At 52.2% G+C, this 14,951-nt stretch overlaps 2 protein-coding genes and 4 non-coding genes across 8 annotated transcripts in view; 5 read left to right on the top strand and 1 right to left on the bottom strand.

The window, feature by feature from the left end:
* Positions 1 to 254: 254 nt before the first annotated feature.
* Positions 255 to 326, bottom strand: TRNAA-UGC (transfer RNA alanine (anticodon UGC)). The gene has a single exon. It is a non-coding gene; the product is annotated as a tRNA-Ala (tRNA).
* Positions 327 to 1,002: 676 nt separating this feature from the next.
* On the top strand, positions 1,003 to 1,074 carry TRNAD-GUC (transfer RNA aspartic acid (anticodon GUC)). The gene has a single exon. It is a non-coding gene; the product is annotated as a tRNA-Asp (tRNA).
* A 369-nt stretch (positions 1,075 to 1,443) lies between these two features.
* TRNAF-GAA (transfer RNA phenylalanine (anticodon GAA)) lies at positions 1,444 to 1,516 on the top strand. The gene has a single exon. It is a non-coding gene; the product is annotated as a tRNA-Phe (tRNA).
* Positions 1,517 to 1,775: 259 nt separating this feature from the next.
* TRNAD-GUC (transfer RNA aspartic acid (anticodon GUC)) lies at positions 1,776 to 1,847 on the top strand. The gene has a single exon. It is a non-coding gene; the product is annotated as a tRNA-Asp (tRNA).
* Positions 1,848 to 2,584: 737 nt separating this feature from the next.
* UBC (ubiquitin C) lies at positions 2,585 to 5,835 on the top strand. Its single transcript, XM_088135287.1, has 2 exons — positions 2,585 to 2,727; positions 3,708 to 5,835. Exon 2 carries the CDS (start codon positions 3,713 to 3,715, stop codon positions 5,768 to 5,770), a length of 2,058 nt encoding a protein of 685 aa, XP_087991413.1. The 5' UTR covers positions 2,585 to 2,727; positions 3,708 to 3,712; the 3' UTR covers positions 5,771 to 5,835.
* A 1,000-nt stretch (positions 5,836 to 6,835) lies between these two features.
* Positions 6,836 to 14,951, top strand: part of SCARB1 (scavenger receptor class B member 1) — a 33,507-nt gene continuing 25,391 nt past the window's right edge. For all 3 annotated transcript variants that reach the window (XM_025175844.2, XM_088135286.1, XM_015890723.3), the window contains exon 1: positions 6,836 to 7,016. In XM_025175844.2, the coding sequence (XP_025031612.2) occupies positions 6,885 to 7,016 (132 nt within the window). In that variant the 5' untranslated portion in view covers positions 6,836 to 6,884. The remainder of the gene's footprint in view (positions 7,017 to 14,951) is intronic.

Genomic DNA, 14,951 nt, shown 5'->3' with positions numbered 1-14,951 from the left:
GAATTTCCCCCAGATCTATGTCTCTATTTTGACTTTTCTCTATGCAGCTGATGGTAATTCATTCTATTTTGGTAACAGTGGCAGAATGTCTATGAAGGACGCTCGCAAACTGGCTGGAGCAGAACGGAAGAATGCAATAGAAAGGACTTTTAATAGCGGGATGCAAAAGGAGTCAGAAGTAATTGAAACGGATCAGCGAGCTGGTTCAGGGTTCAGCTTGGCATTTGCAAAATCTGAACTGAGAGGGAAAAATGTGGAGATGCCGGGGATTGAACCCGGGGCCTCATACATGCAAAGCATGCGCTCTACCACTGAGCTACATCCCCTCCTGGCTGCTCAGCTTTATAGCAGGAAGTACAAAGCACCGTTTTCCCCCCCTTGCAAAAAATATTCTTTTTTTTTTCCTTTTGGTGCCCGGTTTTTCCACGTAGACAGAAACACCTTACCCTGAGTCTCAGCTTCTAATCGCTGCCCTTCCCGCGGGGAGCCAAATTCTGACCCACACCATGAAGGGGCAGGATGTCTTCCCCTAGGAGGGGAACTTTTTTCCCCCTAAGATCCCACTTTGGGATCTGTTTGCTTTGCGGGGGGGGGAGGGGGGCTAATCAGACAGTGGAGTTGCTGCGATGGTGTTTGGCTTTCGTCCCTTTTCCATGCCTTGCAGGCCTGTAGGATTCTTGCAAGGCTGATTGACTGATTTGCTGATTGACTGATTTGCTGATTTAAGAAAATCCCTCCGACCCACCAGGAAGGCCTCTGGCTTAGCAGCAGAGGGGGGCTTAGCTCAGCCGCCCCGCAACTCTGCTCACCTGGGGGGCAGAGGTCCAGGGCCCCCCTCCGGAGAAGGGGCAGGGTGGCATGAGCCTCGGAAAGGGCCTTCGAGGGGATCATGGCTTCCCTTCCCTTCCCCAAATGAGCCCTTGCAGGGAGGGGCAGAAATGCCCAGGATCTGCACGTGCCCCGCTTTATCTGGAGTATTTTTAACACCTTCGACCGAGCCCGTCCTCGTTAGTATAGTGGTAAGTATCCCCGCCTGTCACGCGGGAGACCGGGGTTCGATTCCCCGACGGGGAGACTCGCCTTTTTCTCCAGAATAAGAGAAATTCCAAAAAAGCAGCGCAGGCTCCCTTTTCCCTTTATTCAGCCACGGCCAAAGACGATTTTCTCGTTGCTTTGATTCTGCGGGGTTGACTTCAGCCACGGGGACGGGCTGCCCCAAAGAGTTTTTGCTCATGCCGCCTTGCTAAACTGGGCGCCCCCGCCCCCGAAGTAGGAGGGCTCCCGGTAGGGCAGGAGGGGAAATCCAGGGGCGCCTCCGTGGGAGGAGAGCGGGGCGCGGTGCCGAAGGCGAGCCCGTCCGCGGGGAGAAGGGCTCGTCGGAAGTCCGGAAAAAGAGGGGCGTCGCCAGCTCGTAGGGGAGGATGAGCAGCCAGAGCTCCATCGGCCGAAATAGCTCAGTTGGGAGAGCGTTAGACTGAAGATCTAAAGGTCCCTGGTTCGATCCCGGGTTTCGGCAGGCTCTTTTTAGGGAGGCAAAGGCCCCTAAACAAATCAGGAAGGCGGGCCGGGACCCCACCAGTGGTCCTTCCAGTTTGCGGGAGTTTTTTTTTTTTGTGGCTGATGTTTCCGGGAAGGCGGGCCTGGGGCGGGTGCGCGGCTCGCCTGTCTCCTTCGCGAACGATCTTCCTGAAAAAGCACCCATCGCTCAAGGCGGCGCGGCCCTTTATTCTACCGTACTTTCAAGGAGGGTGGCTGGAAAACCTGCGCAGGGCTTGTCCTCGTTAGTATAGTGGTAAGTATCCCCGCCTGTCACGCGGGAGACCGGGGTTCGATTCCCCGACGGGGAGGCCTCCTTTTTTTTTTTTTCTTTAAATTTTTCCTTCCTGTAACATTAAAAGGCTTCAAGCGGTATCTTCCTTTGCAAAATCCCAGGAAGGTGACCTGGGAAACGCCGCTGCCCTTTTTGGCCCGCACTGATGCGTTAGGGGCATTCCTTCCGACTGCCTAACCAGAAACCTTGCAGGCTGTGGGGCAGCCCCTGTGGCCAACTCGGTCTAAGAGGAAGAGGAGGCTCTGGCCCTGCTGGAGAGAGTAAGCTGGGAGGTAGCAGCTCTGCTCACCTTGGCCACAGGTTCACAGGAGTGGATTTAAGATGAGTGGACTTTAAGATGAGTGGACTTCAACTCCCAGAATTCCCCAGCCAGCATGCTGGTGGAGTAACACTAATGCATGCGGATAGGGAATTCTGGGAGGTGAAGTCCACCCATCTTAAAGTGGCCAAGGTTGAGAAATACTAACGTACTGTATGCTGGCAGGGGAATACTGGCAGTTGGCATTTAACTCTCCCCCACTTTCTTCTTTATTTATTTAACCCATTCCGGCTTAGCCAAGAAATCCAGCCCAGGTTTACGTTCCAACCGACTCCCTTCCACTCAACCGTTTCCCGTCGATTCGCCGAGCTGCGAAGATTTTATTCTTCCGCCACTCTCCGCCACGGAAAGCGGAGCTGACTCATTGCCGCCGCCCCACCTGACTTGCCGCAGCCCTATTGGCTAACAGGAAGCCGCGTGCGCACGAATGAAAAAATAGTCCATCCCTTTCCGTTGGCGGAGGGATCCAAGGCCGGGGCCTATATAAAAGTCCCCCGCGGCGGAGTATGCAGATAGATCAAGTCGCCTTTTGCTTGTGTGGTTTTGCTGTTGTTTGCCAGGACCTGCTTAAGCTGCGGTAAGCCGGGAGGTGTTTTCGCTATCTTTTCTGTTAAACTCAGTGTGAAGGAAGATTGGGTTTCCTTGAGTTGAGCTTAGTTTGAAGGAGGGAGTCTCGTTTCTGAGCGGGACGGAAGCTATTTAGGCGGGGGAAAGAGCTCGGAGAAGCAGCGCGGATTTCCGCTGGCTTCCCGTTCGTGGCGGCGTCGGATGAGGGGGAAAATAGTTGCTTTAAATCAACGGGAGAGGCGGGAGGGAAGGGGGCCCAACGGCTGCCGCCACCCAAAATGGCCGCCCCGGAAGCAGGACGGGGAAGGGAGGATGAGCGAGGCCCCGCCCACGCACGTGACGCGGCTCCCTTATGACGACGCGCGCTCGCAGCCCCGCCCCTTGCCAAAGGCGGCCGGCGCGCACGCGCTCTGCCTCCCGCTCGGCCCTTTGTTGCTTCTTGGCCTGGAAAGCGACAGAGGCAGGTGCTGCGGGCGGGTAAAGGGGGGTCGGGGGCGTGCAGCCCTCCACGGGCCTTGCCATGGGAGGGGGGAGTCCGTGCATCTCGAGCGGGCTCCCTTGGCTCGTAAAAGCCAAGCCGGGCCTAGGCCCGGGGTGGGAGAGGCCTAGGGGGTCGTGTAGGCGAGGCCTGTGCGGCCTGCAGGAAAAGCGAGGCAGCCGTCCTCGAAAGGTGGAGGTCCAGCCTCTTCTCCAGAACCCCCCCACGAAAGAAAACGCCCAGCCTCCAGAGGTAGACGGCATTCCTGTGGGGCAGACTTGGTGGTTGGCTTAATGGGCTTAGGGGCGGCCCAGCTCGAACAGTGTGACGCTGGGCAGCGTACAGCAGGAAAAGAATCGTGGACTTAGCTGTCATAAACTTTTCCTTACGTTTAAATCAACGTAGGCAGTTGCAACGTGACATTGAACAAGGAGCTCTTTAAGCAGAATTGACAGTTGCTAACTGGATTGGTGTGATTTCCCAATCCTTGTTTTTCTCCTTCCCCACTGCAGAGAAAATGCAGATCTTTGTGAAGACCTTGACTGGGAAGACCATCACCCTGGAGGTGGAGCCAAGCGACACCATTGAGAACGTCAAGGCCAAGATCCAGGACAAGGAAGGCATTCCTCCTGACCAGCAGAGGCTGATCTTTGCTGGCAAACAGCTGGAAGATGGCCGCACGCTTTCCGACTACAACATCCAGAAGGAGTCCACCCTCCACCTGGTCCTGCGTCTGCGTGGTGGGATGCAGATCTTTGTGAAGACCTTGACTGGGAAGACCATCACCCTGGAGGTGGAGCCAAGCGACACCATTGAGAACGTCAAGGCCAAGATCCAGGACAAGGAAGGCATTCCTCCTGACCAGCAGAGGCTGATCTTTGCTGGCAAGCAGCTGGAAGATGGCCGCACGCTTTCCGACTACAACATCCAGAAGGAGTCCACCCTCCACCTGGTCCTGCGTCTGCGTGGTGGGATGCAGATCTTTGTGAAGACCTTGACTGGGAAGACCATCACCCTGGAGGTGGAGCCAAGCGACACCATTGAGAACGTCAAGGCCAAGATCCAGGACAAGGAAGGCATTCCTCCTGACCAGCAGAGGCTGATCTTTGCTGGCAAACAGCTGGAAGATGGCCGCACGCTTTCCGACTACAACATCCAGAAGGAGTCCACCCTCCACCTGGTCCTGCGTCTGCGTGGTGGGATGCAGATCTTTGTGAAGACCTTGACTGGGAAGACCATCACCCTGGAGGTGGAGCCAAGCGACACCATTGAGAACGTCAAGGCCAAGATCCAGGACAAGGAAGGCATTCCTCCTGACCAGCAGAGGCTGATCTTTGCTGGCAAGCAGCTGGAAGATGGCCGCACGCTTTCCGACTACAACATCCAGAAGGAGTCCACCCTCCACCTGGTCCTGCGTCTGCGTGGTGGGATGCAGATCTTTGTGAAGACCTTGACTGGGAAGACCATCACCCTGGAGGTGGAGCCAAGCGACACCATTGAGAACGTCAAGGCCAAGATCCAGGACAAGGAAGGCATTCCTCCTGACCAGCAGAGGCTGATCTTTGCTGGCAAGCAGCTGGAAGATGGCCGCACGCTTTCCGACTACAACATCCAGAAGGAGTCCACCCTCCACCTGGTCCTGCGTCTGCGTGGTGGGATGCAGATCTTTGTGAAGACCTTGACTGGGAAGACCATCACCCTGGAGGTGGAGCCAAGCGACACCATTGAGAACGTCAAGGCCAAGATCCAGGACAAGGAAGGCATTCCTCCTGACCAGCAGAGGCTGATCTTTGCTGGCAAGCAGCTGGAAGATGGCCGCACGCTTTCCGACTACAACATCCAGAAGGAGTCCACCCTCCACCTGGTCCTGCGTCTGCGTGGTGGGATGCAGATCTTTGTGAAGACCTTGACTGGGAAGACCATCACCCTGGAGGTGGAGCCAAGCGACACCATTGAGAACGTCAAGGCCAAGATCCAGGACAAGGAAGGCATTCCTCCTGACCAGCAGAGGCTGATCTTTGCTGGCAAGCAGCTGGAAGATGGCCGCACGCTTTCCGACTACAACATCCAGAAGGAGTCCACCCTCCACCTGGTCCTGCGTCTGCGTGGTGGGATGCAGATCTTTGTGAAGACCTTGACTGGGAAGACCATCACCCTGGAGGTGGAGCCAAGCGACACCATTGAGAACGTCAAGGCCAAGATCCAGGACAAGGAAGGCATTCCTCCTGACCAGCAGAGGCTGATCTTTGCTGGCAAGCAGCTGGAAGATGGCCGCACGCTTTCCGACTACAACATCCAGAAGGAGTCCACCCTCCACCTGGTCCTGCGTCTGCGTGGTGGGATGCAGATCTTTGTGAAGACCTTGACTGGGAAGACCATCACCCTGGAGGTGGAGCCAAGCGACACCATTGAGAACGTCAAGGCCAAGATCCAGGACAAGGAAGGCATTCCTCCTGACCAGCAGAGGCTGATCTTTGCTGGCAAGCAGCTGGAAGATGGCCGCACGCTTTCCGACTACAACATCCAGAAGGAGTCCACCCTCCACCTGGTCCTGCGTTTGAGGGGTGGTTTTTAAACTTTCTGCTTGCTTACAAGTAAACTTCACTGCACTTTGTTTCAATAAAGCTGTTGAACTCCAAATTGTCTTTCTGAATTATTATCTGTGTTTGTATAGTTGTGTATAAAGCATAAAGAATGTGGAGGAAGGAGGGCAGCATGAAAAGGCTCCTTGACAAAATAGGGCAAACACTTGAGAGGGAGGTTGGTTTGATTTGAAATGCTCTGTAGAAGATCCCTGCAGGATGCGAAGCCAGCAGTGATGGCTCAAGCCAGCGAGGGGTCCAAGTGGCCAGGTGTGAAGGCACTTTGCTTCAGCCCCAGAGGCCCAAGGGAGGAGCTTCACGCTGTAATCTCGAATTGTGGTTTATAGGACTCTTGAGTTTGTAGCAGCATTACAGGGAAGTGGTTAACAATGCTTTATCTGGTACTACTGATGGGGGGGTAGCTTAATGCAGAGTTATGGGTGGAGAAACAAGCTTTCCTCGTTCGCATTTTAAAATGTTCGAGCATTTCCTATAGTACTGGTATAAATGTTCACCTTTGCCAGCGTGCTTCACAACACCAGTGCGACGTTTCCTGAAGGTGCCCAGTGTCGCATTGTGCCGGCTGCTTCCCTGGAGGGCGGGTGGGGGACGCCCTGGGCCGGGTTGGTGGTGGAAGGGATGCCCGGCGGAGCCGAGGCTTTCCGGCGCTGAGCTGCGGCGGGCGGCCCGTGGCGCGGCATCAGCGGCGTGAAATCGGATCCGGGCCCGCCGCTCCGGTGCGCCGAAGCCGCGTCCTCCGCGGGGCAGCCGGGCAGGTATCGCCCCAGCCCCTGAAGGCACCTGCGGGGGCTCCCTCGGCGGCCGCAGCGCTCGAGCGGCGGCGGCGGCGCCCCCCTTCCCCGGCCCGGCAGCCCCCAGGCAGCCTCTTCCAGCGCGGGGCAGGAGCCGGCGGGTGGCGCGGCCGCCGCGGCACCCGGGAGGGGGAGCTGGGCCGGGCCGGCCGGGCCCGGGCCCGGGCCCGGCGCCTCCCTCTCGCGGCGTCGCCGGCCCCCGTTGGCTGGCCGGGCGGGCGGGGTGTTCCCGGGCGGACGGGGCGGGCCCCGCGCGCTGGCATGGCACGGAGCGCGGCGGGGCGGCCCGCCAGCCATGGCGAGGGGCGAGCGCGGGCCGCGCTGCGGAGCCATCGCGGGGCTGGGCGTCGTGGGCCTTCTGTGCCTGGGCTTCGGGCTGGTGATGGTGCTGACGCTGCCCGGCATGTTGCGGCAGCAGGTCGCCAAGGTAAGGGGCTGCCCGGTAGACTGCCGCGGGGCGGGGAGGCTCTCCCCGGCGTGGAGCCCCAAGCTTGGCTTCGCCCTTCCCGCGGCGCTTTGCGGGGAGTCGCCGAAGTCCGAGCGCCTCTGGAGAGGCTCGTTCTGCGCTCTGGTTTTTTTTAAACCTGCATAATCGAGATTGAATGGCCGCTGACTTCTCTTTCCTGCCGGTCCCTTGCGCTGGTGCTTAAAGATGCGCTCTGTCGGAGCGCGGAGGTTCGCTGAAGCGCCGGGGCATCGCTTGCGTTTATCACCCTGCCCGTGTGGGAGACCTTCCCTCTCCTCCGTGTTCTCTTCCACCAACCCTGCGAGGTAGGCTGAGGAACGCTCCTTTGCCCCTGCGTGCAGAAATCTGAGCTACCTTGTCTAAATCTCCTCTCTTTTCCTGCCTTTGCAAATCCTTCTCCTTTCCCAAATCGGCTTAATTCTTTTAAAAACAGGTTGGGTCACCCATCTGGAGGCTGGGAAAAGAGACAAGAGGCACACAAATACACACACCCATCGTCTAGTCCTTTGCTGAGACGGGCACGCTCAGCCAACCTTTGCTGTAGCTTCACTTGGACCATACTGCTCCAAAGATGCTACCACGGCCTGCGAGGGGGACGTTTTGTGCAATCGGGCTTTTGTAACGTTTTATGCAACCTTTCCTTCTGGTGCTTTGTGACCTAGTCTCAGGGTCGGGCATACCCGAGACGGGTTGCCAGGGGAATGGCGGCAGATTAAAAAACTGGAGCTTTGTCCCTGGATAGGGCGGTGGGATGGGGTGCAAGTTGGCATAAGCCCTATTGCTGATGGTTCCTCGGGATTTGCAAAACAGGACCGCCTTTGGCATCCTCGCTTGCCCAGTGTTGGCTCTATAGCAGCGAGGGCTGCCGATTGGCGTTCCGAAGGGTGGCCCTCGCGGTACCCGGCCAGGATGAGGACGCCCGTCGCTGTCCTCATCCCAAAGTGGAACCCATAGAGATGCATGGAAAAATTTATGTATTTATATATATTTATGTTTTTAATGTTTGTTGTGAGTCGCCCAGAGTTCCCCCATCAGGGGGAGATGGGCGGGTGAGAAATTTAATAAATAATAATAATAATAACAACAACAGCAGCAGCAACATCCCCCAAGTCTTGCCCCTAGCATTCCTTGCAGAACTGGGAAGGCGGCTTTGGTTTTGCCCGCAGGTTTGCCAACATCACTGAGTTTCTGTTCGGAAACCAGCTGTCTCCCTTTCCCCTTCCTGCTTCTGTCACCCGTGATGGAAACGCAATAGCTGTGTTGGGTTACAGTGTTTAGTTGTTGCTGGTGCAACAAAGGAGCAGATCCACATTGCAAAGCGGCGGGCGTTCCAAGGGCTTCTAACCTAAGCGGATTTCCCCCCACCCCACCTCACCAGCCCCGTTGGCCTTTGTAGAGGACAGAGGGGTTTAAGATGCACGGGGTTTAGTCTGCAGCATAGGACCGATTGTACAGATCCGAAGGAGACGGGCCAGCGCCTTCATGGGGCTTCTGTGCGTGCATGTTTATTAAGCACATCCCCATCCCCGGGGATGCACCCTCCGATATTTTAAATTTGCAAGACCGTACAGATAAGAAGGGCTGAAATACCCCAGTGGCAATACAGGGTCAGAAACAAAACAAGGAAAGTTTAATTAAATGGCTTCAATCCCCACCCATCCCCTTCTTTGATCTCCTCTGTTAAAAAACAGTCTGTTCCTCTCTTGGCTAAGAATGCGATTCTTAACCCCTGCAGCCATTTGGGTCTGCCTCACCTGCAGCGGTGGAATAGTGTTAAAATGTGAAAACGTATTTTCCAGAAAACTTTTCCGAATAAATCAACCCGTTTTCTTCCTCTCCTGCTGCCTGTTTTTAGGCTGAGAGCTCCCCCCCCCCCCCCACGCCACTGGTGAATATCCATGCAGTTGGAAAAGTTACTTTCTAGGGTTGGAAAAGTTACTTTTTAACTTTCACCGGCCTGTGTTTTTTTAACCATCAGTGTCAAGGTCTTTATCGCTTTTCCCCTGGTCAACAAAGCTAGATTCAGCGCCACAGACTTTGCCCGATGCTCACCTCACCTTCTATGCGTGAATGTGGCTTTGAAGAAAAAATGCAACTGCAGTCAGGGAAAGGGACGGTCTGCCCCCAATGTCCACAGCAGCTTAGCAGATCGTTCCTTGATGTTAGCTCTTTGAGGTAGGCCAGATAATAGTCACTACAAGGATTTAGTTTTCAGTTATTTGGGCTCCAGGATCACCGCAGACGGAGACTGCAGCCATGAAATTAAAAGACGCTTGCTCCTTGGGAGGAAAGCTATGGCAAGCCTAGACAGCATATTAAAAAGCAGAGACATCACCTTGCTGACAAAGATCCGCATAGTCAAAGCTATGGTTTTTCCAGTAGTAATGTATGGCTGTGAGAGCTGGACCATAAAAAAGGCCGAGCGCCGAAGAATTGATGCCTTTGAACTGTGGTGCTGGAGAAGACTCTTGAGAGTCCCCTGGACTGCTAGGAGGTCAAACCAGTCAATCTTAAAGGAAATCAACCCTGACTGCTCATTGGAAGGATTGATAATGAAGCTCAAGCTCAGATACTTTGGTCACCTAATGCGAAGAGAGATCTCTTTGGAGAAGACCCTGATGCTGGGAAAGATGGAAGGCAAAAGGAGAAGGGGACGGCAGAGGATGAGATGGTTAGAGAGCATCACTGAAGCAATGAGCATGAAACTGAGCAAACTCAGGGAGGAAGTGAAGAACAGGAAGGCCTGGCACAATATGGTTCATGGGGTCATGAAGAATCGGACACGACTTAACGACTAAACAACAACAACAAGGATTTAGTATGCTTTATTACGACAGGGTATTGTAACAGAATCTGGAAAGCCGGCCAGGGTTTTCCGCTGCTCGCTCTCCTACCAAAGAGAATCGAGGTGGATCAGTCTTGAGTTTCTTCCCATTCCGCCCTTCCAAGGCTAAGCTGGGGTTTATGGAAGAGGGGTTGAATTTCTTCTCCAAGGTCATCCCCATGTTCCTCTACATTGGGAACTCAGTTCTTCGGTCTGCCTTGGCTGAGCTCTGGGGTATTAGCTGGTATCCCTAAGTGAAGAAGTTTTTCCCAGGTGGGTAGTGAATTCTGCCATCCTCTTTGGGAAGGGGGAGATCCCTGGCATCTGGATGGGACAGAGCAGGAAATCTCCCTTCCTGGGAAATCTTTGGGCTCCAGTTTCGTCCCCCACCCTTTTAACCAGAGTTTCTCAGGTCAAGTGATTTGGAAGAGGGTTTCTTATCTGCAAGGATAATCATAGGGCAGCAACCAACCTGAGGTCAAGTTCTGCCTTTTGAACCTACCTGGTGTAGTTTAGAAAGAGTCGGATCAAACGGGCAGCCAGCAAGCAAAAATTGGAGCAAATCCTACCGAAACTGAGCATGAAATATCGAGCAGAAATATTTTAAGAGGAAAAAAAACAACACTTAATTCTATCCATTTTCAGCTCACTTTATTTTACCAGCTCCCCTTCTTCCAGAGCTTTCTAAGCTTTCAGTTTAGCCTCTGAGCGAGTGACGTGATTTTTTAAAGGTTGACGCTTTCTACAGGGGTCTTCCAGCCAAACTCAGAGCAAAGCAACTCCTCAGTTTCTCTCCCCTTGAATTCCTCCCGCTGGCAGTGATTTGAGAATAAATAATCACCCCTCATTAATCCACAGGCTCCTCAAAATTAAGAATCACCCTAACCCACTGCAATGTTGTCTTGTTTTGTTTTTTCCAAAATACAAGATGGTCTTGTGAATCCCGACCCCATTCCCCTAGAGCCCCTTTCGAAAGGGAGAAAGTGACTGATGCAACTGCTGTGGTTGCTGTTCAGGAACTCTCTGTCCTGCAGCCAGTTTGTGCTCCTTTTCCTGCACGGGCCGAAAGACTGCAACTTTCTGGTCTCCAGTTCAGACCAACTTTTCCCAGTGGTGTTTTTTCCAGAGGTTGGCAATGATTTTTGTTCAGCCAGACAGTTGACAAATCTGGGGCTTGCAACCCCCCTGCACCAGGAAAGCCCCTGATTGAGGAACGACGCTCCGGCAGTGTGAGCGTCAGAATCCGAGAGATGGTAGCTGGGTCGCCCAACAGAAATCCTGCATGGAAACGGGCACAGGGCCAGATCATTTCCAGAGAGGTCTTTTCATTCTCTAGTTCAGGAAACGCTTGCAAAATGGCAGTTTTTAACAACTCTGAAAACGAGCGGCTGTTTCTATGCTGCAATAATCAGATTTGGGGGAAGGAATTTTTTTCATGGTGTTTAGCCCCAGATAAGGAGCTTCACAAACCCTTTTAAAAGGAATAGAGGAAAAATAAACATAATGCTGAGCTAAATGGTTTTAGGAAGAGGGGGGTAACAGGGTAGAAGCATGTCTTTTTCGAAGTTAGGCTTAGGGTAACTGGAATGACTTAAAATGCCTGAATTGCAGGTTTCACTTCTGCTTGGCAAACCCCCAAGGAAGTCTAAGGAGCAACATTCTAGCTTGGAAGTGAAAAGGAGGTGAATAGTGAAATTGTTGCGAAGGGATAGCGGGAATCTGGACAGAGGTTGGACTGAAAGAGGGGGAGTAAACAGCTGGTTTGCAATCCTTTCCTTTGCATTTCTCTAGCTGGAGTGTTCAAGCCAGCGGTGAATAACTTCCAGCTGGAAACAAACCGCCCGTCTGGTGACTCCTTCAACTGGCAATCCAGTGAACGAGCATGCTGTATTTTAGCAAAAGAATAAGGGGACAGGAATAGCTTTAAGAATGTGTGTATTGTGACATTCCCTTGTAGGTTATGAATTCTTTTTTTCTTCCCCACCTCTGTTTGCACAGCATGCTTAATTATAAACAGAGAGCCGATTTTAGCGGAATGCATTGTTCAAATCCTACCTGTCTTGTTGCATTATGGTTTGGTATGTTGGAGCAAGCTAAGCAGCTGGGTGAGTTTGTTAACCAGGGTGAAGTTAACCCCTGGGGAACCAGGTTGTGCAAACACAGGGGTTTTTTTTCCCTTCCAAATCGAGCTGAACTCCTGGATGTCTTTGATGGAGAGCCCTGTCTGGTAATACCCATCTAAAGTTAATATACAGAGAAGCTATCTGATTTGGGCCCTGGCTGGAGCATACAGCCAAGAATGTCCTTGTTCTTGTTTCCCATCTACAAAAGATTAAAGGCCATTCTTGAGCAGGTTGTGAGATGAGTGGTTTGCCCTACTTACCCAAAAAAAAAAAGTGGTTTGGTCTGAGTGCAGCCTCTGAGGGATGAGAATATAAATAGCATGTGATAAAAGAAGGTCAACCTGCGGTGAATGGAGAGATTTGTAGCCAGAATCACAACCACGGCTAATCCCTAGTAATGTGTGCCTCTTTGGGAGTAAATTAGAGTTGACCCATGAGGACTAGAACCTTAATTTTAATTCTCCGAACCCGAGAGTTTAAACCAGTGTTTTTCAACCTTGGCCACTTGAAGAGGGGTGGACTTCAACTCCCAGAATTCCCCAGCCTGCACTGGAAGTCCACCCCTCTTCAAGTGGCCAAGGTTGAAAAACACTGGTTTAAATTAAGGCTCTAGTCCTCTTCCTTTTCAAGGGCTTTGCCAGCAGACACGGGCAATAATTGACCCAAATGCTTGTGTGGACATTTTGGGCAATGAGAGTGCTAGAGCTCAGAAATTGTTCGGATGTATTACAGCCTAAAGAAACGTTTCTCAACCTTGGCAGCTTGAAGATGGGCGGACTTCAATTCCCAGAATTCCCCAGCCAGCTATGCTGGCTGGGGAATTCTAGGAGTTGAAGTCCGCCCATCTTCAAGCTGCCAAGGTTGAGAAACACTGGTCTAAAGTTTCATAAACAATACTGATGAAAAAGAACCATTGAACCATGTAGAACCATGAAATTCTACTTTTTTTGGCTACCAGCCTGCCTCCGTTCACTTTTCTGACAACGGGCAAGGACTGCGAGGTGTTTTGGAGCAAGATAACTCACTAAGATCTCCGCCAAACTCACGAGTTCAGGTTGCAACCTGTTCGATGCGAAGGGCTGATTACCTGCATTGAATAACACATCACGTCTCACCTTTTGGCTTGGCTCCAGCAGTCTCAACAAGGGTGGGGAATACATCCCCACGCTCAGATGTGGCCCTCAGCCCTTCGAGGTAGGCCAGGGGAAGGAAGAGCCAGGGGAGAGACTCCATGAATGCTGATTAGAAAAGCCTGTTGAGTTTCTGTGCCCTTAGGGGTGTCCCTTATCAGCTCGCTTCTTCCTTCCCCATTCTCACGGTTCGCTCTCCTTCAAGCCAACCCACAACCCCATCATCTGACAGTTGCTTGTGCTGGCTGGGGCTGATGGGGGTTGGAGTCCAGCAGGTCATCCGTGTGTGGGGTTGGGGTTCAGCAGCAGCTGTGAAGTCAGCAGTGCCCTTATATGTGGGGCACAGAGGTCATCCTCCTTTGCTCCCAAGATGGGTTGGTCAGAAATGGAAACTACCTAGTTAATTCATGTATAGGGTTGTGTATTTATTCACCAAGATCCTTAAAGAATGAAGATGGAGGAAAGAAGAGGGGAGGAAAAAAAGAACTAGGAAGGCAGAAAGGGGGCGGGGGGGGGGAAGGAATCCACAAAAGGCTTACAAAATATTTTTTAAAAGATTTTACAAAACGGGGGAAGGAAGAACAGCCCTCTCTTATTCTGAGCAGGGACCTGAGACTGGAACAAAGCTCTCGAGATCCTTGTTTGACAGAGCGGCACTTTAAGAATTCATATTAAAGTCAGACTGACAAAAACAACTCAAAATTAAGGATGATCAGTCCAAAGGATATGTGTTAAGGATGGGCTGGTTATTTAGCCAATTGTCTACTTGTTGTTTGCAAATATTTGCCGGGGAAATCAGAGTTATGACCAGAACTTTTGATCATGACCTGATCTCCTTTTGCCAGAGGGACAGCCCACCACAGCCTTCCAAAATCCAATTGTTTTACTGTTTGCTTATATACACATCATCCTGTTGTTCGAACTTTGACACCGTTCATGTCACCCTGACCCTCGATCGATAAAGAACAGTATCCTGCCAATGTTTGCAAAGTCCAGCCCTTCCTCTCCTGGAATTAGAGGTTGCTTAATTAACTTCCAGAGCCTGGGTCTGTAGGATGCCGAAAGCCACAAACCAGCCCAGCCTATTTTAGCATCATGTTTTGGAACAAACTCTGCTTCGTGGGCAGTTCTGCGCATGCTATGAGCCAATGGCTCATTTCAGGAAAACAGCAGCTCTCTTCTGCGAAGGTAAACGCGAAGTGTAAATAAGTCTGATCAATGTACTAGGGAGTTTATCCACACAAATAGAACTCTTCTATTTCTGTGAAAATTGCAGACATTGGGAACGGCACGCTGGGTTGGGTGCAAGATGAGTTTCTGCTCATGGCTTGGTTGGCATCTGTTCAATGTCATCCAGAACAGGAGTTTCGAGTTTTTTCAGATGGTGGATCCTGTTAAAAACAAATTACTGAAGTCCCTGATCAAGAAGGGATAGGAAATAGGCTGGGTGCAAGTGAACTTTCTCTCCCCCTCCCTTGGAAAAAAATCTTGTTTCCCCCCTTGGAAAAAAATCGTGTTTCCCCCCCCAGGAAAAAAGTCTTGCTTCCCCCCCTTGGAAAAAAAATCTTGTTCTTCCCCTTGGAAAAAAATCACAGGGAACCCATCAAGTTCTTGCCGAACTGTCGGATTCTGCAAAACACAGTTGGAAGAACGTGAAGGACAAGACAGCAGCTATGCATCTCCCATCAAATCAAATATTTATTAAGGTTAAAGACCAGCATAGGCATCTTCCAAGAATTATTTGCACATTCTACCATGGCACCAGGAAGCTTCAGTCTGCTTTACTAGGTTTTGGCATTGCACCATGAGTTAACTGAAT

The sequence above is a fragment of the Python bivittatus genome, unplaced genomic scaffold (assembly GCF_059951505.1).
Source record: "Python bivittatus isolate LINGU-HERP-01145 unplaced genomic scaffold, Pbiv_v1 ctg000100_np1212, whole genome shotgun sequence".
NCBI classification, from domain to species: domain Eukaryota; kingdom Metazoa; phylum Chordata; class Lepidosauria; order Squamata; family Pythonidae; genus Python; species Python bivittatus.
Note: the sequence above shows the minus strand (reverse complement) of the source record. Positions and strands in the feature narration are given on the sequence as shown.